Consider the following 16,928-nt stretch of genomic DNA (forward strand, 5'->3'; position numbering starts at 1 on the left):
AAATTCTGAAGGACAAAACATCAATTGCACTACGTTGGAAAGAGCACTACCAGAACCTGCTGAATCGCAGCTCCAATGTGGCCGAAGAGACCCTCTCACAAATCCCACAACAACAAACCAGGGATGAGCTTGCAGCACTGCCTAGTTAGGAAGAAGTCAGCAATGCCATCAGCCAACAACAACAACAACAAAGCCAACGGACCTGATGGGATCCCTGCTGAAATCTTCAAAGAGGGTGGACCTGAGCTGATACAACAACTCCACCAGATCATTGAAAAGGTGTGGGTGACCGAGAAAATCCCAGCTGACTTCAAGGATGCCACCATCATCACCCTTTTCAAGAAAGGGGATAGAGCAGACTGTGGAAACTATTGTGGTATCTTCCTTCTAACCTCCGCTGGGAAAATCCTTGCAAGAATCCTTGCGATCTGCCTTCTCCCTGTTTCAGAAGACACCCTCCCAGAATCTCAGAATGGCTTCCGCCCCTCCAGAGGAACAGTGAACATGATCTGCACGACAGCTCCAAGAAAAATGCAGGGAACAAAATCAACCTCTGTACATTCATTGAACTTGCAAAGGCATTTGACACAGTGAATCGCAGTGCTCTCTGGACCATCCTCCAAAAAATCGGGTGCCCTGACAAATTTGTGAACATCCTGCAGCTCCTCCATGATGACATGATGGCAACAGTCTTGGACAGCAATGGCTCCCAAAGTGACCCATTTAAGGTGGATTCAGATGTCAAGTAGGGATGTGTTATTGCCCCTACCTTATTTTCCATCTTCATCACTATGACGCTTCACCTTGTTGATGGGAAGCTATTTAGCCTCAGCAGACTGAAAGCCAAATCCAAGGTCACCACAACATCTGTTATAGAACTCCAAGATGCTGATGACAACATAGTCTTTATGCATTACAAGCATTCAACTTACATGCGACTCATAGTTAAGAATAGGGTGAGACAACTGGAAATGAGAGGAAGTGTACCTCAAGGGAGAGAAATTTACCCCTCGAAGAGTTATCATGGGGGAAAGGTGTCTCCAAAGAATCTTTTTCACCAATCTTTATTTCCATGACAAGTCAAAACATTCAAAATTCATTTGTCACAGAAACAGTAAGTGAGGTGAAATTTTCTGAATAGGGGCACAGGCAGCAAAACAAACATTACATGAGTGTTAATCCTTTACTATGCTGTCTAAAACTAAAAAAAGAGGTTGAAGTTACACTTTAAAATTTACCTGTTCTGATGTACATACAAATTCAACTTGAGAACAAACCTACAGAACCTATTTATTTATTATTTATTTATTTCCAGCATTTATATCCCGCCCTTCTCACCCGGGGGGACTCAGGGCGGCTTACAACAGTTGGCAACATTTAATGCCAAGAACATAATAATAAAACAAAATTAGTACATATAATCAATTAAAACTATAAAAATACATCATTAAAATACATTATAACAATTAAAACATATGTAAATTAGATCAATTTGTCTAAAAACCTCATGCTTCAGCCTTCAATCGGACCATGTCGACGTTATTGTATTACTCATTAAAAGCTTGTGCACACAGCCATGTTTTCACAGCCTTTCTGAAACCCAGAAGAGTTTGGGCTTGTCGGATATTTGTGGGGAGGGTGTTCCACAGCCGGGGAGCCACCACCGAGAAGGCCCTGTCCCTCATTCCCACCAGCCGTGCCTGCGAGGCAGGTGGGACCGAGAGCAGGGCCTCTCCAGATGATCTTAGGGATCTAGCTGGCTCATATGAGGAGATACGTTCGGATAAGTAAATTGGGCCAGAACCGTTTAGGGCTTTATAGGTCAAGACCAGCACTTTGAATTGGGCTCGGTAGCATATCGGCAGCCAGTGTGCTGGCTTAGCAGTGGGGTGGTACGCTCCCTGTATGCCGCTCCAGTTATTAATCTGGCTGCCGCCCGTTGTACTAGTTGGAGCTTCCGGGCCATCTTCAAAGACAACCCCACGTAGAGCGCGTTGCTGTAATCCAAACGGGATGTAACCAGAGCGTGGACCACCGTGGCCAAGTCAGACCTCCCAAGGAACGGGTGCAGCTGGCGCAAAAGTTTGAGTTGTGCGAATGCTCCCCTGACCACCGCCAAGACCTGGGACTCCAGGCTCAGCGATGAGTCCAGGAGAACACCCAGACTGTGAACCAGTGTCTTTAGGGGGAGTGCGGCCCCGTCCAACACAGCCTTACGACTGACCAGGAGGACCTCTGTCTTGTCTGGATTCAATTTCAATTTGTTCGCCCTCATCCAATCCGACACAGCGGCCAGACACCGGTTCAGGACCTGAACAGCCTCCTGACAAGTGGGAAGGAGTGACAGAGCTGGACATCATCTGCGTACGGGTTACGAACCTATCTTGTTCGTAACTCGGGGACTGCCTGTAATAAACTCACATATCTTGCAAGAGTTCCACTGTAAGACTCTTTGTCTAATATGATTTTTGCATATAATCTGGAATCTTTTTTTTCTTATCTGAAATGACTGAGGTCCTGGGCTTGCGGCCATACCATGGAATCACTTTGGTGACCTAGCAATGACAAGGGGAAAGTGTTGTTGCTTAGCCTCCAGCCTTATTCCAGCAAATGTTAATCACTGACGGTCTTTTAGGTGCTAGAGACAAGACTACTCTAGGTATTGTTAGGTCCCCCCAGTGAAAAACTATGGTATTCAAAACCCTTCATCTGTATATGAAACTATGTACAATGAGTTCACATAACAAGTAGGCCATCTGTACTCCATTAGATTTTTAATCCCTTTTTTTATAAAATTCAAAGAAGAATGTAGACAAAACTATTTAGATGGCTGTTTCATGGCAAGGTAAAGCTAGAATGTGTTTGGTGTAAAGGCCATGTAAAGTGCTACTTTGCTTACATGGTTCAAGACCAGTCATTAAGGTTAAAATGTCATAATTCCATAAAATAATATTTCTTGGTAAGTTAAGAGTTCCATAGTCTTCACTCATTGATTATGTTGTGTGAAATTTTTATTTTATGAAGAATAATAACATGGTGCTGATATTTAAAATGGGAACTCAAATTCAGTTATTATGTACTATTTTTCTAATGGAACAAAAAGTGTATATCCAATGCATTCTGCAAGATATTCTAAAAGTGAATTATTACCTGTTTGTTACCTGAAATTATGAAAAGTAGAACTCTTCCATGCACTGTAGTTGTGTGAATAAACTACCTAAAATTCAAATTTGCACATAATTTGTTTGCTGTTTCAATAGGCCGTCAACAAATTGGCTGAGATAATGAATCGGAAAGATTTTAAACTAGATAGAAAGAAAGTGAACATGCAAGACTTCAAGAAAAAGGAGAAGGAAAACCGGAAGTTACAGTTGGACCTTAACCAAGAGAAGGAGAAATTTAATCATGTAGTAATAAAATACCAGAAAGAGCTTAATGAAATGCAAGCGGTAAGAATGTGCTTATTTTGTTTCAGTTGTGTGATTTCAACTAATACCTTTAGTTGTGGTATTCTTAAAAGCTAAGATATACTGGAGAGTTAAAAATGTTTTCGAGATCTAATTCTTCTGTCACTGCAAACTATGATTTAACTAGAAATATGTTCAACAACACACTATGTAATAATAATAATAATAGTAATAATAATAATAATAATAATAATAATAATAATAATAATAATAATTTTATATCCTGCCTCCATCTCCCTGAAGGGACTTGGGGCAGCTTACATGGGGGCGAGCCCAACATCAACATAGGTTAAAACACAATCCATGAATTAAAACAATATGACAAAATAAATATAAAACAACATAAAACACATCAAATGCTTTAAAAACCTAGACATAAAATTCATGTGCAGAGAAAGAAACTTGTGTAGAACTCTGGATAGGGCTCATAAATAGTATAAAGGCGATCAGGAAAGGGTGAAATGACAGTCTTATTAAAACACTGACAGCCTATAAAAATGAGGAGCAGTGATAAAGTGCAATAAGGCATTGTAAACAATGTAAGCAAATAATAGAACCTTGCTGATACACTCACTAGCCAGGCAGAGGTGATCAGATGCCCTCCTGGTATTTTGGGCTATGTTATTATAATTTCTGTTAGCCATTCTGATTAGACCTTAAAGGTTAAATGTAAAGGTTTTCCCCTGATGTGAAGTCCAGTCATGTCTGACTCTGGGGGGTTGGTGCTCATGTCCATTTCTAAGCCGAAGAGCCGGCGTTGTCCGTAGACACCTCCAAGGTCATGTGGCCAGCATGACTGCATGGAGCACCGTTACCTTCCCGCCAGAGCGGTACCTATTAATCTACTCACTTTGACATGTTTTCCAACTGCTAGGTTGGCAGAAGCTGGAGCTAACAGCGGGCACTCACTTCACTCCCGGGATTTGAGCCTGGGACCTTTCGGTCTGCAAGTTCAGCAGCTCAGCACTTTAACATACTTCGCCACCGGGGTCTTACGGAATTCACAATATCAAGATAGTATCAAATTTTCAATTATTGTGCTAGATAGAGTGAGAAGTGTGTTCAGAGTGCCACTGGAATGCGAGTTATTGTATTGATTTATTTCATGCAGTAAATAAAACTCTGCATGTCACAAATACCAAGACCAGAATTATTATTTATTTACAGCATTTCTATCCCGGCTTCTCCACCCCAGAGGGGACTCAAGGTGGCTTTACACATAGGCAACTATTTGATGCCTTAAAAACAAACCATATAAATTGAATTATAGAATCAATTAAAACAATTAAAACAATTAAAACAATACATTGATCATTAATCACATAATCCTCAAGCGTAATCCGGGCCAGAACATGCATGGTTACATTCAAAACAATGGCAGTTAAAACTCCATTTGTATAGAGGAGATAAGCAACATAGTTCATTCACAGCTTTCCTAAAACACTATAAAAGAGCTGCTGCAGTGGTGGCCTTTCACATTGTACTTGATAGTCAGTTTCACTTTTAAGGCTCGTTGGTGGTGGTGGTGGTGGTGGTGTTGCTGTTATATTTATTTCCCGTCTCTCCCTGCATCTTGAGGCAGGGTACAATATGATTAAAGCAGTGAGATAAAGCAAACATTATTAAAATGCATGTAACAAATATACATAGGTAAAATACAGATTTAAAATTACCAACAAGAAGCAGGTTAAGTTCACAAGTTAAAATTGACTGCATAGGCCTGCTGGAAGAGATAGGTCTTAAGTTGTGTCTTAAATTCTGACAGCTGGTTTGGCTGTCTAATCGCTTCCAGAATACATCTCAGTGTTGTGGATTGCTCCTCTGGACCTGTCAGAAAATGAAGAGTTGTTACTTGCCATGAAAAATTGAGCAAAGGTATTAAGGAAGAATCCATCCCCACATAGTTACCGTGTTTCCCTGAAAATAGGACAGTGTCTTATATTAATTTTTGATCCCAAAGACACGCTAAGTCTTATTTTCAGGGGATGTCTTATTTTGTTCCCTCCTCCGCCGAGGAAGGCACAAGCGGAGGAGGAGGGAGCTACCACCGAGGAAGGCGGAGGAGAAGAAGGGAAAGGCGCGCCTTTACCTTCTTCTCTTCGCCTTCCCCAGTAGAGGAGGGAGCCGCTGCCACTGCCGCCAAGGAAGGGAAAGGAGAAAGAGGGAAAGGTGCACACCTTTCCCTTCTTCTCTTTTGTGCCGCACACGCCTTCCTCAGCAGCACACTTCCTTCCTCCTAGGTCTTACTTTTGGGGGATGTCTTATATTTGGCAATTCACCAAAACCTCTACTAGGTCTTATTTTCAGGACATGTATTATTTTCAGGGAAACACAGTATGTCACTGAAATGCATAGACTGTAATAGGTACATCTTTCCTAATGGGTGAGACTTCACTGAAATCTATTACTGTCCAAATTCTATTTTGAAGCTTATTCAGCCGTTCAAGACAAAACTATATCAAGTGATACAGAAGAGAGGATTTGAAGTCCCATAATTTCTGTTCCTGATTTCATGGCGTACAAGCTAACCCACAATGTAATGGATTGTTACTCTTCAGTTTTGCAGAAATATCCTTTACATTCTGTATCAAAATTTCATAACTATATTTTCTATTCAATGCAGCAACTTGTGGAAGAATCTACATATAGGAATGAACTTCAGATGCAGCTGGATAGTAAGGAGAGTGATATAGAGCAATTGCGCAGTAAAATTTTGGACCTACAGCAAGGCATGGATTCTACCAGTGTTGCCAGCCTCCCAGCCGATGAAACTGATGGAAATATTGTGGGTAAGAAGCTTACTTAGTCTTAGGGCTTTGCTTTTATTTTCAGATACTCTCATACTTGTAGGGTAGTGTTTTATGTCTCTCCCGATGGTTAGTGCAAGCAAGGGAATAATACCAGTTAAGATTTTATCCCAAACACATTCAGGCCGTTTTCATAGTAGGTTCTATATTGAATTGTAGACTTTAAAGGAGCAGCTTTTAGTCCTATTTGCTGCTTCAGAAAGTCATAGTAGAGAAGCCTTGATAAATCAAGGATATATGAAAATCCATGTCCATTTTGGTTCTACCTATTCTTTGTTTGTTCCAGATGAAGGCACATAGCATATTTTTTAGCCAGTACTTCATAGTGAAACAGTAATGTAAATGAAAGAATCTGACCATTTTGGAGTTAAGTGTAATGAAGTTTGATATTGTAAGCATAATTATTTTTATAAAGCATGTAAGTAATTTCTGTCCTTCTAGTGATTAGAGAGGATTGTTTTCATAAACTCCAAAATTGTCACTTGAAAACTGAATAAACTGCTTCTCTCTTATTCTTTATGTTTAGCTGATTCTTCTCGCATTCCTTATTTATTTCTCTTCTGTTCTTATCTTCTGTGAGTAATGGGACAAGTGGGTATTTTTCCTTGTTCTCCTGCTTCCTACGTTTCTTGTGAACTGTGGCTTTCAGTTACTGTGTATAAGTACTTCATCTGCCCCTCATCCAGTGTTTTTTTGTTTTGTAATTTAAAATCTTAGTAGTAGTACCTTTTATGTTGCAACACAGATCTCAGACGAAAGCCCTGTCTGACTGTTTCAAAGCATATCTATTGAAACAGTATTAGATATTATCTGTACACAATTCTTTACTGTTCATCCTGCAGTAGTGGTTTTGACACAGTAAATGAATTTGTGACAAAGCATGAAAATGCTTCAGTCCTGTTTTTGTTTAGCTGTGCTTCTTATTCCTGACTTCTTGGTGTGTTTGGCAATTATTGATGGCTTGCATGACACTCTTTTCTGAATTTTTCTATGATTAAAATGTCGCTTAATATATACTTCTTTTTTAAAAAAAAATAGAATCAAGAATGGAGGGCTGGCTTTCAATACCAAACAAAGGAAATATAAAGCGTCATGGGTGGAAGAAGCAGGTATTTGAGAATCCTATTTTCTTTTGACCAAACGGTATATTAATTATAGTTTATATTTACAACAGAAGTGGAAATTATTTGGTACAGTGTGCCAAATCTTATATTTAAGATTATATGTTTCCACTGCTATAAAAAAACATTTTTCATGTGTTTTTCCTATCTATTTGTAGCAAGAAATTCTTTTTAATTGTATTCAGACAAGAAATGTATACATTCAAGGAATATATTATAATCTGTAGTTTGCTAGTTCTGAATAAAATATGATCACAGCTACCAGTTTTTAATTTTGGTATGTAATGGAGAGGAGTGAAAGATGGTACCAAGTTTTTTTACCTTCTCATAATATTGAGCTGCACTTTGTTGCTCTGTCTCTAGATAATCTTTTTTGTATCAAGAGCAATAGGAAATGAATATTGCCTTTTATTGTGTGTAAATGTGTGCGCTAATAATTCTTTTCTTTCCCCCTTTTTTCAGTATGTTGTGGTAAGCAGCAGGAAGATCTTGTTCTATAATGACGAACAGGATAAAGAACAATCTAACCCATCCATGGTATTAGATATAGAGTACGTTAATCTAATATTACCAACAAGATAATATTCTAAATCAAAAAAATAAAATGGAATATTAACTGTAGATGATGGATTTGAAAATTGGGTCAAATTATATAGAGATCTAGGATTTTTATTACAGTAGAGTCTCACTTATCCAAGCCTCGCTTATCCAAGCCTCTGGATAATCCAAGCCATTTTTGTAGTCAACGTTTTCAATATATCGTGATATTTTGGTGCTAAATTCGTAAATACAGTAATTACAACATAACATTACTGCGTATTGAACTACTTTTTCTGTCAAATTTGTTGTATAACATGAAGTTTTGGTGCTTAATTTGTAAAATCGTAACCTAATTTGATGTTTAATAGGCTTTTCCTTAATCCCTCCTTATTATCCAAGATATTCGCTTATCCAAGCTTCTGCCAGCCCGTTTCGCTTGGATAAGTGAGACTCCACTGTACTTGTAAATAATTGTCTGGACTCTTTTAGATTTTCAGTTATCTAATTTAATATGGAAACAAGGATAGGAAGCAGTAGTTTAGACGTAGATCAGCAATTTCATTAATACTTTTTCTCATGTCTTCATGCTTCAGTGGGGGGACATCCAGCCTTTCAGAGCAACGTTTTAGAAAGCACAATACCTATGAAGTCTTTTTGGGGATTTAAAATAGCATGGTGATGCAATATTTTGTGTGTGTGTGTGTGTGTGTGTGTATTACGGTTGATGACTAGTACCAAAAATTGCAATATCATGTTCACCTGCATTGCATTTTTTTCTGTAAAAAGTACAAAATAAGATGAGTATTCCAGGTCAGTAGGCACACATCTGATACCCCCGATTACGGTGCATTTTTCTGATGTGTGCATGCAGACTGGAGTTTAAGAATGTATCTTGTTTGCAGTAGCAATCACCAAAGTAATGGGCTGTGGCGCAGGCTGGTGAGCAGCCAGCCAGCTGCAGCCAGTTGCAACAAATTACTCTGACCAAGAAGTCATGAGTTCGAGGCCAGCTCAGAGCCTATGTTTGTCTTGTCTTTGTTCTATGTTAAAGGCATTGAATGTTTGCCTTATATGTGTAATGTGATCCGCCCTGAGTCCCCTTCGGGGTGAGAAGGGCGGAATATAAATACTGTAAATAAATGAAATAAATAAATAACATAATATGGCTGTGGCAGATACAAGTCTCATAGGAGGCACTTTAGTAAATAATAAACAATTAAATGAAATAATAGGCAAATTAAGCAATAACTTAATTGTTCTCTAATAGTGCTATTAAAATAGTTAATATATAAAATATGTCTTTCATTTCAGCAAATTGTTTCATGTTAGACCTGTGACACAGGGAGATGTATATAGAGCTGAAACAGAAGAAATTCCTAAAATATTTCAGGTAACTGCTTTCATATATAGATTTTTTTTAAAAAAACCAACAAATTTTCATTATAATTGAATAATAAAAATGCTTCTGAATACTTTTCATTTTTTTTCAGATTCTGTATGCCAATGAGGGTGAATGCAGAAAAGATTTGGAGGTAGAACCTGTACAGCCAGCAGAAAAGACAAATTTTCTGAACCATAAAGGTCATGAATTTATTCCAACATTATACCACTTTCCGGCCAACTGTGAGGCCTGTGCCAAGCCCCTCTGGCATGTCTTTAAGCCACCCCCTGCAGTGGAATGTCGGAGATGCCATGTTAAGTGCCATAAAGATCACTTGGACAAAAAAGAGGAATTAATTGCACCATGTAAAGGTAAAGTTACTCCATTGTTAATCTGTATCATTTATTTTTTTTAATTGAACTGCTGCCTTAATTAAAAAAATTCATTTCAGTAACTATATAGGAGTTTTAGTTTACTAAGTAGTCATTTTCAATCTGCATGAATTCTTGTATAAGAAAAATTGTTCTAAAGGGGGAAATGTGGTTTTAGAAAGTGAGTGCATGTCTCGTAACGGGCATCATTTTGAAAAATGCATACCCCTTTTTCATGCAGATAAAATGAATCTCTTGATGGTATTTCTAGCCCTTTAAACTATTTACAATCATACATATATTTAGTAAAAAGTAAATTTACAAACGATTTTAAAATCTAATAACCGGTTAATAAGAGGTACCTTTTAAATAAATGAAGTGTTTTAACAACCTATTTGTTAAAATTTTTATTGTTAGCAATTAATATATTTTCCAGATATTTAGCTACCTAGAGTTATGTATGAAAGCAAAAATTCAACACTTAAGATAAGACTTCAAAAAAACTGTGTGCTTATTTATTATCTTTTCATAATCCAATTCATAGTAATGTGGTCGTATAATGCCATCAATTAAGTCAAAGTATATATATTTTTTCTGTTTGTGTGTCTTTCCTTTTGGTTTAATAGTGAGTTACGATGTAACCTCAGCAAGAGATATGTTGTTATTGGCAACCTGTCAAGAAGATCAAAAGAAATGGGTTACTCATTTAGTAAAGAAGATCCCTAAAACGCCACCATCGAGTTTTGTCCGTGCCTCACCCAGAACTCTTTCTACGAGGTCCTCAGCAAATCAGTCATTCAGAAAAGTTAAGAATGCTTCTGGAAAAGCTAGGTGAGACAAGATTGGAGTAAATTTTGATGGTTTTTCAGTAGGATGTCTGTTTGTAAAACAATTGGAATATTTAAATAGTATTACATTAATTAGATATGTAATTAGATTAGACATAAAGTTATATGTTTAAATGTTGTTCCTAGTTAAGGATTGTAGCTAATTTCCTTTAGCCCAGGAATGGTCAGCTGATGGGATTTGACATGAGTGGGTTGGCACCAGTAAGACAATAAAGGAGTCATACATCCCATTGTCATTCCTTATCCCCCACCCATAGTAAAATTGGGAATGGGGGACAGACTTTCTTCAAAATGGCCAATAGCGCTTGTCCAAAACCCTGGGACTACTGTTGGCTATATTACTGTACAGCCTGATTTAGGTTAATGGAGCCCACCCCCTGAAGCCAGCAAGTGATTAACTCCCTGTAACTTTCTGCTTTGAGAAATGGCCTTTGTAGACTGAAGAAAAGATGAGAAGAGAAAAATCTCTTAAAAATGTAAATAAAAATTGAATAAAAACAGCTACAACTAAGGGTGTTGTTTGTTTTAGTAGTTTGGAACACTTGAAACTTTCAGCATATTTAAAAATGGCCAGAGGAGGCCCATATTTTGTGTGTCCATGTTTTAGTTATAAATAACAAGTATATATATTTTTTTCAGTATGTAATCTTAAAGCTAAGTATATATGGTTATTTTCCTAATTTTAAATACTGCTATTTTTTTAATTACCAATATAACAAAACAACAATCATAGTTCTTTAAAATAGATTTTCTTTCTTTTTTCTGTCCCCCATCTTCCATTCTCTGGATCACCATAACACGATGCCCATAAAGAAAGTAAGAAAATGAATTGAGCTTTTTAGTATTGCTTCTAAAACAGAGAGCATTTATTTTTACTACAATTAGCTGGAGCTTTCAGTGTTTATGTTCAAATGTTATTTTTAGTAAGAAAATAAGAGATATGAGCTCATAATAAATTGGGCTAAATTCAGCTATTTGTCCCAAGTAAATAGACTGCTTGAATGAATGCAGTTGGTAAGTCAATAGTTATTTAGGTGGTACTATTCAGTGAATGTGGAAATTAACAGTTAGATTTGGAAATTACACAAGATACTTTATAATTTATTAGCAGAAGAACTAATATTTTCTTCAGTGAAAAGTTGTCCATCCTTTGTGGGTGATGAAATTACAGCATACACTCCTGTCTAAGTCCTGGCCTTGCCTTCTTTCTCCAGCTCCTCTTTGCTGCTTGGTTGTCTCCTTCCCTGCTTTTCTTCACCTTCTCTGAGGAGATAATCAGGCCAGCTGTGGATAACTGAGAGCATGCAGTGAAGAGAGGGCAGAGAAAGCAGGCAACAGATGTGAAAGTAGCAACCCCTTCAGCTAAATATTCCTTGTTAACACAGATGTTTCTTCACTCCTTGCTTTTGCTGGATCCCTCTGCTGTAGCCAGAAGGCCTGCTGACTTCTCATCTTCTGATTTTTGTTCATTTCGCTAAGACATTCTTGTTGTGGCTGAGCATAGAGGGCATGCTTCTTTCAGTCTTTTTCATCACAGACTAAGCTCTAAGGATTTGAGAGCTTAGTTCATGGTAGGAGTGACTGGGTGGGAAGATGATGACGGAGGTAGTTGAGGTCAACTGATCGTCTGAGATGGTGCTGGCACTTTTGCTTTTCTGTGGAATGAATCCTAAGAGTCACCATGTTGAGCCCAAAACTTTTGCTAGTCTTGACTTATCCATTGGTTAAATCAAAATCCCTAATTTTGGCCCCAAAACCTGCCTTTCACTTATATGTGAGGTTGACTGATACACAAGTATATATGGTCATTATAAGCTTGGAATTTTGTTGGGTAATTGAAATGAAGTGAGTATCATAGGAGTATAGTTAAACAACAGTCAGTGACAAATACCTCTTTAAACTTGTGTCCTGTGGATTTTGCTTATTATCAAATAAATTAACACCAAATTATCCTATAATAATGTTTCTCCTTTGTGGTGTCTGTGAAATCGCACATATGGTAGTAATCCAGCGCATGCACAGCAGTTCGGAACCTATAGCAAGCTCTCTCACTTTAAGGCTATGGCCCCATCCTTCCTCCCCTGAGGATACATAAGGAACAGGTGGGGATCTAGTCTCAGTTCCTTTTTTCTGTCCTTGCAAAGGCAGTGTTAGGAACCAGCTCTCTTCACTATTAGTTGTTTCATCGGCTAAGACCTAGGACTGTTATTGACAACTCTTTTGGCTAAACCTCTACAACTTACCTTTGGATTTGACTCGGACTGGTGCCCATTCTTGTTTGCTTATGGCCCTGACCCGGATTTCTTAGATGACTCTAAGGCCAGTATGTCTTCTGCACCCTTTAAGAAGTGCGGCTCCTGTGGGAGGAAGTTAGCTGACTCAGATGGCCACTCAAAGTGCCTTCTGTGTTTGGGGGAGGCTCACTCTACTAACACTTGTGATATTTGTAAAGGCTTCATCCCTCAGGCCAGGAAGAACCGCCAAGAGCGGCTAAAGGCTCTCCTTTACGAGAAGGCCCTCTTTCCTGCTGCTTCTTTGGAATGCCGCACTGCTTCTGAGCCGCTGCCGCCATTACACACCGCTCCTCCTCCTCCACCTTCTGCGGCCTTGGCAGCATCAGCGCCTTCTGCGACGCTATGCAAATGCTGCTACTCAGAATTGCCCCCCTTACCATCCTCGTCCAGGGGGCGCTCCAAGGAGAAGCGGAGCAAGGCAGACACTGCAGAGGTGGAAGCGGCAACGCCAGCTCCGCATCCGGAAGAGCAGGGGTGTGGCCAGGAGGCCACACCAAAAGTGCGGCCATCTGCTTCCGCCGAGGCAATGCGCATGCTGAAGGACGCCGCACAGAAGGAGAACGTGGGGGTGGCCTTGCTCCCCTCAGGGGATGTGGCCCCCTCAGCGGTGATGCCGCCACAAGCTGTCCCGTTGATGGGCAGAGGGACTGGGGCGTCCGGCTGGCAAATTCGACTTCACCGATGTAGCGCTCTCGTTACAGCAGCCCTTGGAGACCTGTTGGGACCGACACTCTCCCTCTCCTTCCTCCATGGTACCGAGGCTGCTGTATGGATCCAGGTCAGGCTCCCCTGAAGCAGCATCTTATTCTTTGCAGTTCTTTGCCTCTTCTCGGTACCAACCCTCTTATGGGTTCAAAACCCCTCCTTGGTACCATTACCAGGAGTCAGTTCCAAGGCATGACATGGGCCACCATACCCATCATCAGTTGCAACCCCTCCCCTCAGAGTATGTATACCATTCTCCTGGGGGTAGAGTATATTACTTTGGTCCTCCACAGGATTCGGCCCCTCAGGCCATTCCAGCTTCCAAACCAACGAAGCCTGTGGCCTCTGCTCATGTTCCAGAGCATACCATCACGGCTCCGACCACTGTGTCCCCTCATGAGTCAGACAATATATCTACCTCATCTCATGCCACACCACATGTGGAGGCTTCTAGGGATGACCCTGATTCTACTTCTAAAGAGGACACGTCATCCTTCTCTGCCTTGATGTTCCGCCTTACCCAGGCTTTGGATCTCCCAACATCCATGGAACCAGATGTTGTGCAGGACCCTCTTTTCCCATCTGACCACCAGCAGGAGTATGTGCCCCCTCCTTCAACCTTACCATCAACATGTTCGCGACGCCAGAGAACGTGAAATGCGACCTCTAGTGCGCCAGGCTTCCCCGAGGATCTCGCAGCGGTCTCGGAGATGCCTTCCAGTACACATGGCACGGCCCTCTCCTCTTCATGTTTCCACCAATCCCTCTTCTAACCAGGATAGTGGCGAAGATATACGCAGATGACGCAGACTGCATCCTCATCGCCCCTTGGTGGCCTCATTAACCATGGTATGTTCTTCTCCTCTCCATGTCCGGCAACCAAGTCAGCCGGCTGAGTAGCAGGTCAGACCTCCTGTCATCCCACTCGGGACGAAAGCTCCATCCGGACCTTCACCAGTTGCGGCTGACTGCGTAGCGCATCAGGCCCCGCAACTATCAACAGCTATAACTACCATTTTGGTTGCGGCCCATCATGACTCCACCAAGTCTTCATATGCCGCCAAGTGGAAATGCTTCACTGCCTTTGTCCAACGCGATGCAGATCCCCTGTCCTCCTCGACACTGCTGCTCTTGGACTTCCTGGTATCTCTCTCAGCAAGTGGGCTGGCCTACATAAAATGTAATTTGGCAGCCATCTCAGCTTATCGGAAGAGTCAATTTTCCATCCAGCTTACGAGATCCACTCGTTCAACTCTTCTTGCGGGGCTACAGGAACATCCGTCCGCAAGTCAGGCCCCCCACCAGCATGGCAGCTTGTCCTCTTGGCTCTGCAGCAGCCACCATTTGAGCCTCTTCACTCCACTGAGCTAGTTTATCGGTCATGGAAAACTGCATTCCTGGTTGCAATTACATCAACCCGCAGGGCGGGTGAGTTGTGCACTCTTCGAGCAGACAAACCCTACATAAGGTTCCATGCAGATAAAGTTGTCCTATGCACTGACATCAGTTTTCTTCCCAAAGTGCCTACGGTTTTTCATTTGTCTCAGGAATTGTCTTGCCTGCTTTTTTCCCTAATCCCTCCATGGATTTGGAGCGTGCTCTTCATTCACTTGATGTGCAAAGGGCCCTCGCCTTCTGTTTGGATAGGACGGTGTCCATCAGGAAGTCTCCGATACTTTTCTTACAGTACAGTACAGGACAGACAGGGAAGGCCTCCCTGTTTCCTCCCAGCAACTCTCAGCCTGGAAAAAGGCTACGATAAGTCTCACTTACCAGATGGCTGGGAATGATCCTCCAGCCACCATTAAGGGCCACGGCATCATCAGTGGCCTACATGAGTGGCGTACCACTCGAGGATGTCTGCAGGGCGGCAACCTGGGCTACTCCCCTGACATTTGCTGCCCACTACAAGCTTGATGTCCTTTCCAAGAGACAAGCTGCGTTTGGACATGCGGTCCTCTTTTCAGCGGTGGCATGACACTCACTAGCCAAGGTACGTAGCTTGTCAGTCTACCATATGTGCAATTTCACAGACACCAAGGAGGAGAAAGAATGATTGCTTACCTGTAACCGTGTTTCTTCGAGTGGTGATCTGTGAAATCCGCACATCCCCACCCGTCCTCCCCACTGACTGTTATGCCTCAGTGACTCTGCCTCTACAGGGTGGAGGAACTGAGGCTCAGGGGAGGAAGGGTGGGGCCATAGCCTTAAAGTGAGAGAGCTTGCTATAGGTTCCGAACTGCTGTGCATGCGCTGGATTTACTACCATATGTGCGGATTTCACAGATCACCACTTGAAGAAACACGGTTACAGGTAAGCAACCATTCTTTTCTGATCCTTAGGGATGTAATTGCAACTGATCTTTTTAGCATACTGAATACTAGACTCATTACAAAAAGGGTGTATCATAATTTGTTTTAAAGCACTGCTGTGAGTTTAATTTAGATTTCCTTGTTGTACCAACCCTTTTCTGTTTTTTATTCCCTTTCTTCATTCTGTTGCTTTAGTTTGTTCTGTACATATGTGCCTCACACAGAAGACATGTTAGTAATATTTTATTCTTATTCCATATGATGATAAGTTCTTGTAAAATTCAAACCATTTTTAGGAGAAAGGATTTTTTTCACTAAGTTATAGTCCTCTGGTCTTATGCATTATTGTATACTTATTTTCTTCATTGTATTTATACATGGTCCTTGACAGTTTGCATTCTTCGAGAAAGCTACTTTTAGCGTTCTGTATTTTCTGTATGGCAATTTCAGGAAGCAGAAATGATTTACTGATGAAAACAGTTGTTTTCTTTAACACAAAAAATGCATAGTTAGGAAAGAATTTACATTTAAATTATAACAAAAATCCAATCCTGATTCTTTATGAGATCAATTCTTTGCTAGGTTACTTATTTGTTTAAAACCAAAGATGCCATAGTTTTGCCTGAACATTTTGGCATTTTGTTTGCATTTTATATTGTGTATTGGAGTGGTAAGCAGTGCACCAGAAAGAAGGAGCTCGGTCTACTCTACACCACAGAAATTTGGATTTTGCAGATCTGAGGGTTATTGTCAGATTATTAGTGTCAGCCTCGATGAGTTTCTTAAGAGCTCTCCTTCCTCAGTTGTCAGAATGTCACTGCCTTCTTCTTTAGCATTCTTATTCATCATCTTCTTCCAAGTCTTAAGGGCTTGTAGTACATTAATATTCTTGAAACTAATTAAACATTAGTGTAAATAAGTAAAAATAAACAAATGCTACAAAACTGACTCAATGTCTGTGTTTGGTCAAGGCTCTCAGAACGGTCTTAATGGTGATTGTTACTGTTTGAACACCTCAGAAAAGTTTAATTGTTATTGCAGGTTGATGTTTTCTAGTTTTACATTTATTGTGGTTTTATGA

At 40.4% G+C, this 16,928-nt stretch overlaps 1 protein-coding gene across 3 annotated transcripts in view; it reads left to right on the forward strand.

Annotated features, from left to right (window-relative positions):
• rock1 (Rho associated coiled-coil containing protein kinase 1) overlaps positions 1–16,928 on the forward strand; it is an 86,695-nt gene that overhangs the window by 63,624 nt on the left and 6,143 nt on the right. For 2 of the 3 annotated variants that reach the window (XM_008108647.3, XM_003219652.4), the window contains exons 26-32: positions 3,261–3,449; positions 6,091–6,256; positions 7,313–7,383; positions 7,858–7,946; positions 9,247–9,325; positions 9,426–9,687; positions 10,314–10,518. In XM_008108647.3, coding sequence (XP_008106854.1) covers positions 3,261–3,449; positions 6,091–6,256; positions 7,313–7,383; positions 7,858–7,946; positions 9,247–9,325; positions 9,426–9,687; positions 10,314–10,518 — 1,061 coding nt within the window. Of the gene's footprint in view, positions 1–3,260; positions 3,450–6,090; positions 6,257–6,800; positions 6,850–7,312; positions 7,384–7,857; positions 7,947–9,246; positions 9,326–9,425; positions 9,688–10,313; positions 10,519–16,928 lie in introns of those variants that run through there. The other variant, XR_010006016.1, reaches the window with a different exon arrangement.

Source organism: Anolis carolinensis, chromosome 4 (genome assembly GCF_035594765.1).
Source record: "Anolis carolinensis isolate JA03-04 chromosome 4, rAnoCar3.1.pri, whole genome shotgun sequence".
Lineage (NCBI taxonomy): Eukaryota > Metazoa > Chordata > Lepidosauria > Squamata > Dactyloidae > Anolis > Anolis carolinensis.